This window comes from Xenopus laevis, chromosome 3S (assembly GCF_017654675.1).
Source record: "Xenopus laevis strain J_2021 chromosome 3S, Xenopus_laevis_v10.1, whole genome shotgun sequence".
In the NCBI taxonomy this organism is placed as follows: Eukaryota; Metazoa; Chordata; class Amphibia; order Anura; family Pipidae; genus Xenopus; species Xenopus laevis.
Window position 1 is genome coordinate 72,454,710 of NC_054376.1, and position 16,672 is coordinate 72,471,381.

At 36.2% G+C, this 16,672-nt stretch overlaps 1 protein-coding gene across 3 annotated transcripts in view; it reads right to left on the minus strand.

The window, feature by feature from the left end:
- phtf2.S (putative homeodomain transcription factor 2 S homeolog) overlaps positions 1-16,672 on the minus strand; it is a 42,077-nt gene that overhangs the window by 17,669 nt on the left and 7,736 nt on the right. For 2 of the 3 annotated variants that reach the window (XM_018255761.2, XM_018255762.2), the window contains exons 3-13: positions 14,996-15,052; positions 11,703-11,772; positions 10,311-10,469; positions 8,428-8,593; positions 6,922-7,086; positions 5,190-5,403; positions 3,802-3,960; positions 3,365-3,583; positions 2,088-2,216; positions 1,227-1,499; positions 177-308 (exon numbers count right to left, since the gene is read on the minus strand). In XM_018255761.2, the coding sequence (XP_018111250.1) occupies positions 177-308; positions 1,227-1,499; positions 2,088-2,216; positions 3,365-3,583; positions 3,802-3,960; positions 5,190-5,403; positions 6,922-7,086; positions 8,428-8,593; positions 10,311-10,469; positions 11,703-11,772; positions 14,996-15,052 (1,743 nt within the window). The remainder of the gene's footprint in view (positions 1-176; positions 309-1,226; positions 1,500-2,087; positions 2,217-3,364; positions 3,584-3,801; positions 3,961-5,189; positions 5,404-6,921; positions 7,087-8,427; positions 8,594-10,310; positions 10,470-11,702; positions 11,773-14,995; positions 15,053-16,672) is intronic. The other variant, XM_018255764.2, reaches the window with a different exon arrangement.

The following is a 16,672-nucleotide window of genomic DNA, read 5'->3' on the forward strand; positions in this document are numbered from 1 at the left end:
GTAAAAAATATTTTGTTTGACAGGCACAATAGAAACTAATTTGTAATTATTTCATAGGGTGGTAGGTGCCTTTTGAAAATCATTCAAGTTGTTTTTAATCACATTTGTCTGGGGTAAAATAACAACAATGAAGAATACCAATACTTTTTCATGTAGCAGAGAAAAATATAACCTACCTTCAGGTATGATCGTAGAGAAAGCCACATTTTAATATTCTCAACTTTTTTTAGGCGGAAGTGTGGAACTTCAGACTTCCGGGCTCTTCTTGCTGATGTCAGATGGCCAAATAATTTGGCAAACAATAATCGCTTCAGGGACAAATAAATAAATTAATATTTAGGAAGGAAATCTCAGGTTTAAAATTTGACACCTCCATCAACCTTGGACACTAAATGCATTAAAATAAATTTGCTAAATCTTTTAAACTTTAAACATTACTTACATGTGTGAAAACAACTTAAATACATATATGCTCATCACAAGAATATTTAATTTATAATTTTACTACTGTGTATGTGCATCTTTAACATTAGTTTGCATGCAATTGTTTGCATGGGTTAGAGGACTAATTTCACATAACCCGGTAGGTCTGTATGAAAAAACTGGTCTTTGTTGTTTTATTACAAACAGGGTTCTCACTACTCACTGTAGTGAGAGAGCACAGTGCATCTAAGGATACAGAAGGATGCCACAGAGTACTGAAAACTGAAGGGTTTCAATATGGGACTATCCAAAAGCATGATAACTTAAAGGGCACCTATCATGCAAAAATTGCAGGTTGTATTGGTCCTTGTGGACAGGTGCCCTTAAAGGTAATATGCTTTTCATGTGTCCTTTACGACAGGGGTTACCAACCGCCGGGCCGCGGACACTCCTGCACTCGGCCGTCGACCCCAGTGCGCAAAAACTAGGCGAGCCGAATTGGATGCCGGCGTGTCCAAATTTGCTGCTGCCCCCCGCCGACCCCACCCCCAGGTCCTCGCAAGAAAAAAAAATTTTTTTTTGCACTGGTCCCCGGTCCAAAAAAGGGTGGGGGACCCCTGCTTTACGATACACACCAACGGGTAGAATGAATAAGTATAAGTGAAGTCTTGGCAAGATGCAATTCAACAGTAGTTTACTATCAAGTTGCTGTATATTAAAGCCTGGCATGAGAAGCAAATATCGGTTTAAAATACTTGACCAGTTTGTATAAGCACACTTACTAAAATTCAAATGAAACTTACTTGCTTGTATGTTCTTTCTGCCACGCACAGCAAGAAAAAGAATATCCAAACAAGTGAAACACGAACCATAAAACTAATAAGCACCAGAGAAATGACCATAATGTCACAGTTGGAGCCAAATGCAATATTGTAAAGTTCTGATGCTGAAAGTGTAGCTAATTGTTCCAGGTCCTTGGACTCAGCCAGCCGAAATGCAAACGGTGTTAAACCCAAGATAAGAGAGATAACGTTTCCAAATATTTGATATCCAATACCAGCGGTATAGCTGTTAACCTGAAACAGAGGAAAAATATGTAGTTACAACAAATTCTGATTTAACGAATTTTAATCTGAATCGGTTGAAATCAGTGTAGGGCTGGCCAAAGCAGGGATGACGGACGCACATGGCCAGCTTTAATATATGGATAAATAATCCCAGTTTTGTTTAAGATAAAATAACTGTAAGGAAGCGCAACACACAAAATACATTAATAGCTTAAATATATTGATATGGGCATGTGCAGAGGATCACTTGTCTTTGTCTGTATGAATCCTGTAATCACACCCTCATTGAACCCCTGCTTAATGGGTTAAAAATGTTTAGTAGTAAGCACAACTTTTCTTTCTTTTGCTTTATATTATATAGGAGCAGTGGCCAGCTCCAAGCTGTAGCTTCCACAATGGCCAATAAAAAGGTTAATTGTTTTAACCTTGAAAGCAAGCAAGTTGCAGGTAAAAGTGAGCTCCTGTTTAAAATGTATAAATAAGTAGCAGAATTCTTAATGAATCAAATGAAAGTGAGTGTATGACTGGCCAGCTTGTATATACTGCAATATATGTTTGGATTCTTAATGCTAGAATTTGAGAGAAAGAAGTACTTACCCTGTTCATAATCATTCCACTGATTTCCAGAACAGACATGTCTGCCTTCTTGCAGTCATTACCCTCCCATACAATAGCACTGACTTTTTCAAGGCCAGGGTTGGTGGTGTGAAGCCAAGGCGAGTGACTCTATTACAAGTAAAATATTCGCACAAATAAATAAAAATGCATTGGGGTCTTTTCATTTTAATGAAATATAGGTGAACATGTCAATGTAGAGGAATTGGGGTGGGGGGATATATTGTTTCTTAATTATAAAAAGCCCCTATCAAAAATAATGAAAAGGGAAAAAAACATCTTATTTTCTGCAGATTTAATGCACATGCTCTGTGCTGCTGTCAATCACTGAGCTTAGGAACTGACTCAAAATATACATTACACATAGAATATGAATGTCACAATATAGGGCTGATTAGTAATTAATACAGATAATTACCACATTATAGCTCAGAAACCAGTTCAACAAGTATCAGAATGCAATAATCGGCCCTGTAGCATCATCTTATATTACAGGGCAACCTCATTTTCTGCTTGATCATTTTGGGACAACCCCTAAGCTTAGCTTCTCAACAGCTGCTCAGAGCCCACTATGCACGAGTGGCACAGACACTTTCCAAGATGGTGACCCCCTGTGACAAGTTTGAAGTCCTGGATTATTGCTGCTATTGAGAAGCTGGAACTTTAGGTGGTGCAATAAGTTCAGTATATAAAATATGGCATTTTTTGGCCATATTCATTTTTAGAGTTTAGTTCTCCTTTAAGCAGAAAAGTAGAAATGGTCAATTTGCTTTGCAATATGCAACTATGGCTAATGTCAAACTGTTTAACCCCACAGTCATCAAGAGTAAAATGGAAATTCAATAGGCATGGCAAAGTCTGCCTGTAGCTGCATAGAGAAGGGCATTTTGACTGCTGTGGTTTACTGCCTGATGACTGCAGTTTTCATAATACCTAGTGTGAGAGCCTCAGGGAGATCACAAGTTACTCTTGCAAGGTTGCCCTTCACATAGATGGAGATTAGTCACACATCGAGCCAAAAAAAAAATCAAAAGGCTCACCCTAAACAATAAAATTACAGCATTAAGCAAAGTGCTTTCAGCTAGATCTAGTTTGCTAACCCTCAAAGCTGGGTCCCTTAGCAAAGGCCCATAGTGTTTTGTTCTTGTGGTGATAGTAATAGTAAGAAAACTTAACCTCTAATACCTTTGGAGATTTATAAGTTATAATACCTGCAATTTTGCAATTAATATATACTATTAATAATATGTTATGAGAACCTGTTGGAAAGGGTCATCTCTGTATTCCCTTTTCATGCATATGTTGCCATGATTACTATCTATGTCTGTTTCACTACTGCAGGAACTGCGACACTCTGTACAATGCAGCAGATCCTCCCAGAGAACATCTTCTGTTTCTGATTCTGGCCTGGTGCTTTCAGAATCTTGTCTGGAGCTAGAACAGCGAGAGCTGCAACTAGTGCCGGATTTCTGGATCTCCTGTGAAATACATTTATAAAAAGAGATTAATAGTAGGAACTGCAGTTGTTCTAGTATATAAGTACTACTTCAGTTTCATGTAACAATTCATTATAATCAAATAGATGATCCTCTTTACATGTTATCTGTTAAAATATAAGCTTGTTTAGGGGTACACATATTGTATTAGCAGTTTCCCACCTGCTTAAACAACCCCCTTTCTTTTATGGATGACATACCTCTGCAGGATAGTGCTTTTTGTAATTGTGAGGTTTTCTATTTCTGATTACACTGTCACAAAGAGACCGATCTATATTACGTTGTGTTGTATATCCTGTGCTTGGGTCATCTTCACTAGAGACTTCATCCGAAACGTTAACCGTAGTTCTGGGAGTGTCCTTAAAGACAATATTTTAAGACCTTTGATCTTTTTTCTATAGAATAAACTAAAGCTTAACAAGAATAAATCTAATGTTTGCGACAAGTCAGCAAAACTCAGTCGTTTTTAAAAGATAGTGACATCAGTGTTTCTAACCAGGAAATATATAGATCTTTCAATGGGGCAGCACACCGTTTTTTTATGTATGTCCCCGGGTGCAAGGTAATATATATATATATATATATATATATATATATATATATATATATATATATATATATATATATATATATATATATATATATATATAGTAAATCAGACCAGCAACACCAGGATTTCTTAATCAAGACTGTACTAGAAAGTGCATGACTTTACCTTGCACCTGGGGACATACATAAAAAATGTACTATATATATATGTATGTAGGCCTGCAGTATTCAACGTTTTATTTTACATTTGCTTAGTAGTTGAGGTATAGTAGTTGAGGCATAGTTTACCTTTAATAAACAGCCCTGTAGTACCAACTTCTATTACAGAAGAACTAGGTACGCACCGAATCCAGGATCTGGTTCGGGATTCTGACTTTTTCAGCAGGATTCGGAGAATCCTCTTCCACGGCCGAACAGAATCCTAATTTGTATACGAAAGTTGGAGGCAGGGAGGGAAATCGCGTGACTTTGTCACAAAACAAGGAAGTAATTTTTTTCCCCTTCCCACCCCTAATTTGCATATGCAAATTAGGATTCCGATTCGGTATTCTGCCGAATCTTTCACAAAGGATTCAGGGGTTTGGCCGAATACAAATTAGTGGATTCGGTGCATACCTATGAAGAACCTCATATTTCCAATGACCCCAAGTATTGCTTCTCAGCAGCTGTCCAGAGCACACTGAGCAACATGGACCCTCAAAAGATGGTCTAACAAGATCTACAATTACAAACTCCTGTGTACAACTTTAAAGGCCAGTTGCTGTTAAAACACAGTATTTGTCATTTTTAACCTGTGAGCTGATAAAAAGTGACTATTAGTAACTGTACATGTTCTCCGTTCCTAGTAAATCCATTTAGTGCACCAGGGTTTAAGCAAATACCATTTAAGTCAATTCCCAGTGTTTTGTTCTTGCCTCACCAGCACAATACATTCTCCTTTTTGGTACACATGATCTTGAGTCTTTTCAGAAACAAAATCTCCATTATACTATATTTCCTCTTTTCAACATATTTTACAACATAGCAGAAGATAATTTACCATATTTGTTTTATACTTGATCTTTGTTTGCCCTGAGGGATTCCTGCTTTTCCTGACGCCCCACATTGCCGCTTCTGAACGAAGTATTTCACAGTTAGGCTTGTGAGCTTGAACTCCATCTTCACTACTCTTACCAGTAAGTCTCCCTTCTAGGGAGACGTAACCATTGTCAGTTTCTGTAGATTTGTCACTGGAATGTTTTGTTTTCTTTGAACTGAAGTAAGAAGTGTAAAAATAGCAATGTTATTTAAAAAAAAAATGAAAGCTAAAGGCATTACCTATCCTGCCCAAATTTGTTAATAATTATCAACAAGTGATTGACAGGTTACAAGTGGATGAATGAAACATAGCCCCCCCCCCAAAAAAAAAAAAACAACAGCACTCCTCATATTGCTTTAGTTTGTGATGGTACTAGTTTGTAGGATTCTATTTAAAAGATACATTTTTCATAAATATAAGATTCAGTTTTTACAGTAATTTTGGCAAAAATTCACAGCAAATTCGCAAATTTACTAAAAGGTGAAGAAGACAATTCGCGATCGAAAAAGCTCAAAGATAAGAAACCTTTGTGCTGACAAATTTTCTCTAGTGAAAGTACGCCAGCGTTCATTTGCGGAGACAAATTTCTGCATTTTGATGAATACACGTAGTTGTAGCAAATTAACATCTGACGTAGTTGCATGAAGTATGGTGAAGTTTTCCGAAGCGAAAATTTGGACCAAATAAATGAGCACCTAGGTCTACTTAGTAATTGAAAAAGATTCCTTTGAGACAAAATCCCTGTTGTTTATTTGCTTTGTTTTCTATTTAACATTGCAAACAACCACTTGGTTTTTTGCCACTATGTCTTATCAAGACAATTAGCATTATTATATATTTTATGGCACAAGGGCCAGAATGTCACATAAAACGTGGATAGGTCTGTTACAGTAACACACAGTGATTTCAATGTAATAGGGTTCAGCCTAAGGTAAGCACTACTGACATACACAGTATACTATATTATGTAGTACAGAAAAGTTGCCTATTTAGGAAATGCTTTTATGTTCCTTAATACATACAAATAATTTGAAAATGGGACTGTTAAACATTTTAGCCTAACATACACTTTTTATATAATGAAATAATTATTGTATTCCATTACATGGGGTGGGTGGGACACAGAATGATGAATCTTTGATGATTTGGTTTGTGCCAAGAGACAGCTTATTAGTAATTTGTACATGCGAATGAAGAATACATTGTAGGAACCCTGAATGGATAAGGTGGTGGCAGTGGGGGTAAACAGGGGCTATAATTTGTCATAGTATTTTTGGTCTTGGAAAGCAATGCAGCAACCCTGCTACGCAAGAACCAGGTGCAATTTCTATCAGGATAAACTTTCTAAAACCATTTCCACTAATGTGTAGTCTGAACAGTGACACTTTTCAGCCAATCCAAAAGCTTTTTTTTTTTTTTTTCAGCATGGCACTACCTAAATTGTTGTCTTTTTAACTACACTAATACGGTTCTTCCAACAAATTTTCTGTTATATGCGGAATTTTAAATTGTGCAAATTTACAGGGCAGACAACTGCTTTATTCAGGTGTGCTTGAAAGCTGTGCAAGGTCCGTGTGAGAGAGTCTCTGCCATATGCAAGTCACTTAAAGCATGTATTAATATGGTGCTGTTGTTTTCTAGAGAAGAAATATTGCAGGTTTCTGAATTTACAAAGTGAGTAGTAAATACAAACCCTGATAAGAAGAAAGCTGCACGTAAGATATCCCTGAAGACTGTGCCAATAGTGTAAGAGGTGCTTGTACCGTAGCTCTGCAAAGTTCCCTCTTGTGTATTATCTGTAGTACTAGAACCATCACCTTCCCTGTGCACTTCCAAATGTGCTGCTTTTCTTAATTTCCTTCAGCAGAAAACATCAAAAAAGTTGAAGGATCTTTAATATTGACTAAAATTATGATTCGGAAACAATGTTCATAAAATAGACATCACATTGTAGAGGGTTTGCAGAAAGACATTAAAGTGGACAGTATTGCAAAGAGTTTGTCATAAGGTCAGCATGGAACGGAGACTTTACCCCAAACCATTTATTTTGCTGATCTACATTGTAAAGATAACAAAAGTGGGAATTTCCTTTAAATTAAATGTGCTATTTCATAAAGATACTGATTTCATTAAAGGAAAACTATACCCCCAAAATGAATACTTAAGCAACAGATAGTTTATATCAAATTGACATATTAAAGAATCTTACCAAACTGGAATATATATTTACATAATTATTGAGCTTTTACATTTCTTGCCTTGAAACAACATTTCGTGACTCTATCTGTGCTGCCTCAGAGATCACCTGACCAGAAATACTACAACACTAACTGTAACAGGAAGAAGTGAGGAAGCAAAAGGCAGAACTCTGTCTTTTAATTGGCTCATGTGACCTTACATGTGGTTTGTATGTGTGCACAGTGAATCTTACAAACTCAGGGGGCGGCCCTTATTTTTTAAAATGGCAATTTTCTATTTATGATTACCCAATGGCACATACTACTAGAAAAGTATATTATTATGATAATGGTTCATTTACATGAAGCGGGGTTTTACACATGAGCTGTTTTACTCAGTATCTTTTAATAGAGACCTACATTGTTTGGGGGGTATAGTTTTCCTTTAATATATGCACAAGCAAATAAAAAGTCTGTAAGATCAGTAATGAAAGGCAGGATAATTCCATTGCAGTATTTAATTTTAATTATTTTCCAATAAAGAATGAGTGTTTTTACTAATATTGCAATACTAATATTGTAATAAAAATTAATAAAATTAACTTTTTCAAAAATTGGACCAGATTCAATTAAGTGTGAAAAAAAGTTATCGCATGGTTTATCACTTGAAAACTCATGGACAATATATGTTTTTCTAAATTGCATTGCATCTCAAATTTTCACGTTATAACCCTTTTTCTTGCCGAATGGAATCTGGCCCATTGTGACATAACTGGTATGTTCTATAGCACAATTCTGTTTTGTACCTTGGCAAGTACAAAACAAAACAGACATAGATATGATTTATTGATTGGAGAGTAAGTTACCAATTGCCTCAAATTACAATGACATCAGATATTATATAACATGTCTTCAAGCATTATACAATGGCACATGCAGATGCCACAAAAGTTTTAGCATTATTCGTTATAGATCTGCCATTATTTCAAAACATCTCATGCATTCACAATGGACATTTTTACCTTCTTCGTTTTCCACCTAAGATAGGAGGTGATTTAACAGTCCGTGTTGATACTATCTGACAATGCACTGTTCCAAGCAAAAGCATCAAGAAAATTTGACTAGTAACCTCAGTAAAGGGAACGCTGTGGGGCCCAGGTGTAATGATGAACAATACTATTGCGGCAACTGAAAAAAAAAAAATAGTTAAGGCTTTTTGTTGTGTGGATTACATTTCAATTCAAGACAAGTACTGAACTGTGCACAGTAATATTTTCACCTTTAAAGTGGACTCGTCACCCTAGGAAATAATTCCAAATTCGTTATTTTGTGGCAGTCAGGCAATATAAACTTTACTTACACTATGCACATTATATAATGTTTCCTTCAGTCTTGGAATTCACAATCACAACAAGCAGGCAGGTGCCATTTTGTGGACACTGGCAGGCAGGCACCATTTTGTGGACAAGATTTGAGTCATACCAAAATCTAATTCATGTGCCAGAATTGGGGAACTAATGCCCATACATAGGATACACAATTATAGAATGTGAGAAGGGAGGTGGAATGTAAGGAGGGCAGTGATATCCATGAAATGGAAAGTACAAGTAATTACCTGCCCTGCCTCTATGCCTGAGGCTTAGAGAAGAGGAAGGCAATATATAATTAACAGCTCGGATTTTTAAATAACTTTAGAACAGGTTTGAATGTAAAAAAAAAAAAAGAATTTAGGTTTCATGTTTCATTTAAAAATTACATTTATTACACAACTTTTTATGTCTGGGTGACTGGTCTGCTTTAAGTTTCTAATTTTACAAAATGTAATTAGAAACAAAAATAAAAAAAAATATATCCAGAATGCTCGGGACCTGGGGTTTTCTGGATAACGGAACTTTCCGTAATTTGGGTCTTCATGCCTTAAGTCTGCTAGAAATTAATTTAAACATTAAATAAACCCAATAGGCTGGTTTTGCTTCCAATAAGGATTAATTATATCTTAATTGGGATCAAGTCAGAGAGAGAGAGAGAGAGAGAGAGAGAGAGAATATTCCAGGTATAATAAAGATTAAGTCCATAAATTTATGCATAAATAAACATTATCATTATTAAGAACTACAGGTATAGCATCTCTTATATGATATTCAGAAAGCTCAAAAATGGAAGGTATCCCCATTGAATCTATTTAATTAGTTTTCTTTTTCTCTGTAATAACAGAAAAATCTGTACTTTGTACTTGATCATAAGTATTAGCATATATTGGTGCCAAAAGAATCCTATCGGATTCATTTAGGGGCCTATTAAAGAGCGCTCATGCTTTTCAGAACAAGCAATTATTAACAAGACCTCATGTGAGTTTCACGCTGGGTTTTGATCTGAAAACATGCCCAGATTTGGTGAGGCAGTACTATGGCTATCAAACAGTTTGGGCATGGAGCAGGTTAGAAAATGTCATAAGCTAATGCATCATGTCAGCCAGTGTGTGGTACATTGGTAGCCACATCTCCTTTTTTCTTCTTGCTACTTACCTAAAGAATCTGAAAAATATTAAGACGGAAATAACTTGTCCCTTTGTACGACCTCTGTTGTTTTGGCCAATGGGCTGATCAACCCCTGTATGGCTGCCTTTTTACTAATGCTAGCCTGGATAATTTGAGCACCACTAAAATTATGTGTAAAGCGGAAGGTCAAAGGCATAGTGACACATTCCCATTTAAAGAGAAATGTGTCACTATGCCTGGGAGGCAGACGTGTCAATCTTCATTTCTTTAATCTTTAAGACTGTCAGTTCCCCTCCATCCCCAAGTGCATTTTGACCACCATTGTTTTCAGGCAGGATGCTAAACTCATGTAATTCAATTAAGGCTATAATTTTTAGCATAGAAGGTAAATATTTTAAATTCTCTACCTTGGAGTAGGTATAAAAGAAGCAGCCATGAAAAAATGACCCTTGATGTCACCTGAAGCCACCAACTAAAGAAGAATGGAAAAAATACAACTCTAACAATTCCTTTTCTTGTAAGAGATGTCCAAGGACTTTCAGGCTTTGCTTTAGCAAATGCAGATCCTATAAACAAATGAAAACATGAACATATCAGATTCAGTGGCAGCTGATATATAATAAGCTTTATAGAAAGCTCTTTGTGAAGGTATGGAGGCAATGACAGTTAATTCATTGTTATCTCTTTCTTGTTTTTTATATTTCAAACTATATAAGTTAATACTACTGTACTAATATTGTTTTTTATTATATTTTATTGTACTGTGTACGCTGCTCATCTGCATTTATAGCAGAACAGGTGTTTCATTTGTACTTTTCTAGGCTGGGATATTGCTTTCTTACATAAATTTTGAACATATTCCTAGCTTGCTGTATGATCTGTAGGATTGTCTTTTTATGAATCAAAACTCCCGGCAACAGACGATCAACAAAATATAATGACCAAAATATTAGTTAACTGTCTTATATACTTAGAAATCATGCCCAATGTGGACTAGTGCTCATAATAATACAAATAAAAAGCCTTGTTCATAGAACAATTGTAAAAATATTTCACTTCCTCCTATTCGCCACTAAATAACAGACCTTTATCCTTTCTACTTGAAATAATTGCAATATAATACTGTTCTCTGAATCCGGGCTGCTTCATGCTAGGGCAGTCCAACTGTAGGCCCATGTTGCACTGTGCTCTCATTTCCGTTTCCCATGCTCTCATTTCCTTCTTTTGCAGCTAATGCTTCTTAGAGGAAGGCACTACTTAATACAGGTGTACTTATTTTTTCTTACTTTGCGTCTCCTCTACCTTACATTTTATAAATTCTTTGGGGAAGGGACAGTCATCCCACTTTGTCATGGATTCTCATTACCCAACTACTCTGTTCAACCAAAAGGTGAAAGTTACCTTGTATTAAGTACTACAAACACTTAGATGCAGATTTATTAAAGTGTGAATTTAGAACACAATAAAACTCAGTCACTATCTATTCATTACTATAGGATTTGTAAAAGCATATTTATGAAATGGTGAACTCCACTGATAAAAATGATTCTAAAAATCCGATATGAATGAATAGAATGTGGATGAGTTTTTCTGTGGGGAGTTCCATTCTCACATTTTGATAAATCTGCCCCTTAAGGCGGTTTATAAGTATATGTGTAACTATAGCTTTTCACTATTCATTATAATTAAATGGTATGTCAAAAATATTACAGAGAGAGAAAGCATTAAATAGCACAATAATTTACTTGGGTCATATAACATTTCTTCAGTCAAAACCTTATCATATTGTATAAACCTACCTCTGACAAGATCAACATCTATAAGATCTGGTTTAACATGTCCTGTTTTCTTTGGTTTGTTTCTTAAACCCTGTTTAAAAAAAAAAAAAAAAAAAAGAGAAGCAAAGTCATTTCAACAATGATTTTTTTTAAAATAGTCGATAAGGCAAAAACAGGTATCAAAAAGGTAATAGAGACCATAAATGCAAATAGCACCCCAAAGGCACAGTATTTTATGGGTAGATTTGGGAAGGAGAATGTTGAGCAAATGGAAAAGTTTTTGAAATCTAATACTAATATTAAGGTAGATGGCCTACATCGATATCACATGAAACCTCCACATAAAACTACAAGGACATTGGCCCAACGAAACAAGACACAAGCTCATTGCCAACAGAAACTATACAACTCTGAGTTACAGCAGGACTACCCTCTGACTTTGATCCAACATGACAGAACAAAATATATAAAAGTTTATATATAAATAAGCAATCCACACAACCATGAGCTCATCCAGCAAAGATTATGATGAGCACAAGATGGACAATGGCATCATTACGTCTGATTAAAAAGTCTTTCTTCAAGAGATACTAGTCACATTCTCACAAGCTTCATGGTTGAAAGGAGGTAATTGGGAAACCCTGCTCTATTATTTCCAATGCTAAGAGGCTGTGATGGAAGCAGAAATGGAGTGGGGCAATGCAGCACACTGAAAATCATTTTTTGCAAACTTATCTATAAAAACTATTACTGGGAGATATACAACTTAAAGGAGAAGTCAACCGTTTATGAAAAAACCCATACCCCCCCACCCCACAGAGACCCCCCTCCCTCCTTCCCCCAGCCTGACTGTCCCCCCAGGGAAATACCCCATACTTAATACTTACCCCTTGGCGCAGATTCTGGCATCAGAGTTCCACGCAGTCATCTTCTGGGTCTTCGGCTTCGGCAGATCAGCATGTTGGAGCAGTTTGCAACAACTCACGGAAATTGCCGACGCGCCAGAAGAAAACACGAAGACCCTGAATTTGGCTGCGTGGAACTCCGATGCCAGAATCTGCGCCGAGGGGTAAGTATAAAGTATGGGGCATTTCCCCAGGGGGTAGTTAGGATGGGGGGGAGGAGGTTCTCCGTGGGGTGGGGGGTACGGGTTTTTTCTTAAAGGGTTGACTTCTCCTTTAAGAAACTCTCGCAATAGCATGGATGCTACAGAACATAAACCCTGCTTTAAATTTACAGTCTCTCTTTATCTTAGCAGCCATTAAAAATAATGGAAGTAAAGTGTGCATTACCACAGCAGTCTGATTCTATGCAGTGTTATAGTTAAAACTATTATATACTTTTAATACATCGTTTCTGAACCCTGCACAATCCTCAAATTTGCTTGGCAAGCCAGATTAAACAAAATTATGAAGTTATATAAATAGGTCAGCGGAACCAAAGGACAGATTTTGGGGAGGCTCTATTTGGTCTGTGGTCCTACAGTTGGACATCCCTACTCGACTTCACAACATTTATATATTTAACATCAAAGAGAAGTAGAGGTTTTTTTTTGTTTAAATAGCTAGTGTCAATAGACAAAGTAATGGAAAACTTTAGGAAACAAATCGTTAAAAAAGGAGATATATTCATGGAACAGCCTTTCACAGGGGTGACTAAATGAATAGACTGGCAGACTATGGTTGCCTTGGCAAGGCAAGCTAAATAACATGTTCATAGAACCTGGTAATAGCTACTGTATAATGGAAGGGTTGAAAGTCTTTCGGGCCTTCATACAATCTGGACTGGTTGTTGTGTGTTGCCAACACATTAGTCAAATTTTAGTTTCATAGATTATTATCAGTAGTGTACTATATTAAATTATTATATTATTATAAAAATATGCAAGTCAATCTTCTCAGTGATGCAGAAACTGATATTCAGAAAGCTTGGAAATACAACAATGATACCATGCTGTAAATTGCACCAGTGGGCACTCACTCTCAGTGGCTTAGGCACAACATGCCATGGCAACTGCTTAATCATCATGTAGTCCAGCATGAACTGAAAATACACTGCACAATACCTTGTTCTAGCGATGGTAAAAATGGTAAAAAATGGAAAGCAATGGAAAAGAAATTGGTGAACGATCTGAAAACAACTAAACTGAAAAAATAAAAAAGACTTTGAAGGTGAACAACCCTTTTAGTAATTTAATTGAACAGTTGTATATTTTACTTAGGAGTAATAACTGAATAAAGCATATGAGAAACTTGCTTTTACTGGTGTTATTGCAGCGGACTGTCAGATCTAACTGCTAATTTTGATTTGTTGCTATGTTACTTCTGTGTTAATATTCTTGACGTCGAGTAAGTTCTATCCAATGTCTCAAAACATATCAAATACAGGTCAGATGGACATTTGGACCACATCACTTCTTGGCACAGTAATTTGTAGTAAAAAGTGTGCCAGAAGCGCTGGTATTGGTATAAAGTGAGTGTTTGCGCAAAAACACTTCTCAGCAGAGGTCCAATTGTCAGATAGATGACACAAAAGTGGAGACAAACAGAGAAATATGTTTTCCAGGCATTGTTTTCCAGCTGATGCAGCGGGAGTCCAAATGCAACCAAAAAAGTGGGTTGCTAATGCATAGCTTAAAGGACCAGTAACATCAAAAAATTTAATTGTTTTAAAGTAATAAAAATATAATGCAGTGTTGCCCTGCACTAGTAAAATATAAATAAGCTGCTGTGCAGCCATGGGGGAAAGCTATTCAAAGGAGAAAAGGCTCAAGTTACACAGCAGATATCAGATAAGCTCTGTAGAACATAATGTTATCTGTTATCCACTATTTAACCTGTGCCATATAGCCTTTTTCAATTTCTGCCAGTGCTATTCAGCAGCTTGTTTATAAGAGCTATAGTAGTGTTTCTGAAGCAAACTGATCAGTTTTACAAGTGCAGGGCAACACTTCATGATATTTTCATTACTTTACAACACTTTCATTTATAGGTGTTACTGTTTCTTTAATTCTTACATGCAACCATTTCTCGTTAGAATTAAAGCACAAGGCAAGCCTGATGAACGCAGAGATTTTTTTCATGTGCTCCTTTGCCTGCCTAACAGGCATAGTGAAGGTGAGGAAGATGGAGACATAGCACTACTTCAGAAACTTCCCTGGCCCAGTGCATAGAAAAAAAAGAATTAGTCAAAATATTTGCACCCCACCGTGTAGAAGGGTTTTCCATAGCCAATACAAGAGTAATATCTCTCTACTGGTATTATCTCAACATCTAATAACTGCAAAGTTCCAAAATATAAAGGGGAATAACTACCTTGATTTCTCTTTGCTCCACCGATTTCTCCCATATTTGCTGGTCATATGCACCAATCTAAAGAAATTAACAAATAAGAAAGATAATATTTTTTAACAGTACACATAGGTAAAATATAAATCTTAGCAGAGCAAAAACATAAGTATAATGCCATTTTTCTAATATTGGTACCATGTCTACCGCTGGGAGCAGATATTCTTCCGCCTCAACTACCACCCCCGGATCTTATATCAAAAACCAGCATTAAATCCCTATAAATTTATATAAAGGGGCCAAGCTGTAGTTAACAAATTTGTGAAAAGTGAAAACAAATAAAAAAAAAATGATAACATTTGTTTTCATTCTTCACAGAGCCTATGAGCACGGGTAAGTAGATACATAAAATAAAACTTTGGTGCCATCATCAAGTCAACTCACCATGTTCTTACTGACTAAGATATAATTAATCCATATTGTTGGAAAACAATCTTATTGGGTTTATTTATTGTTTAAATTTTTTTACACCCATTATAAAAAAAAACCCAGGCCCTGAGCATTCAGAATAACTGGTCACATACCAATTTTTTTCTGGAGCCATTAACAAGAAAAGACATTAAACTGAAAGGGAGTAGGATGTGGACAGTGTAGCACTTTCAATGGTTTTATTTTCCCCATAAAATATTACTGTTTTCCCCAACATTTTCATTTTGCATTTTCAGTTTTTACTTGGGGAAAAATCACAAAGGAAAGAAATAAAAAACAAGGAAAAAATGTTTTTCCCTCTTCCCATCCCTAATTTGCATATGCAAATTAGGGGTGGGAAGGGGATATGCAAATTAGGGTTGAGATTCGGTATTTGACCGAATCTTTCACAAAGGATTCGGCCGAATCCAAAATAGTGTATTCAATGCATCCCTAATAATTTCGCACTCACAAACCATTTTTTGCGACAAAATATTTAACGAAACTCCAGAGTAGCTGTTAAAGGTTCACAATGTGCAAATAAGATTCACAATGCAATAAAAGTCTAGCAAAGAATATTACACTGCGAAAGGCGAATATTTATTCACAAAGTTTTTCTCTTTGCGAATTTTATTACATTTCACCAAAATGTCCTGTGTGCCATAAGCCATAGATATATAGAACATCACCAAAGGAGTACAATAACGTCTCCTAATGATATGTGATAACTTTAAGAGATATTAACCCTGTAAGGTTTTCCCAGCCCTGTACAAGCCCAAAAAATAGGGACTGTCTATGGCATCTTACAGCAGCCCCTTTATCATTTGCCAGAATCCACAGATTTCCAGTTTAGGCAAGGGAGTGACATACTTCTGTATATTGACTCCCATTTGAAAGCTGGAAAGAGGCCGAAGAGGAAGGAAATAATTCAAAAACCATAAAAAATGAATATCTAATAAAAAATAAGTATGAATGGGTCATTCTAGAACATACTAAACATTAGCTCAAAGGTTAACTGCCCTTGTAATTCAGATTGCAGGTCAAACCGCCAGTTATGGCAAAGCGCTAAACAGATTACAAGTATAAGTAACAATGTAGTCAAACACTATTACTCTGACTCTCACACTGGTCCCCCAGACATCTAACCCCCTAGTGACTTAGGGGTCCGTTTACTAAAGTGCGTTAAAAATATTCGCACAATATATAGACAGAATTTTCGCCAAATATGTTATCGCC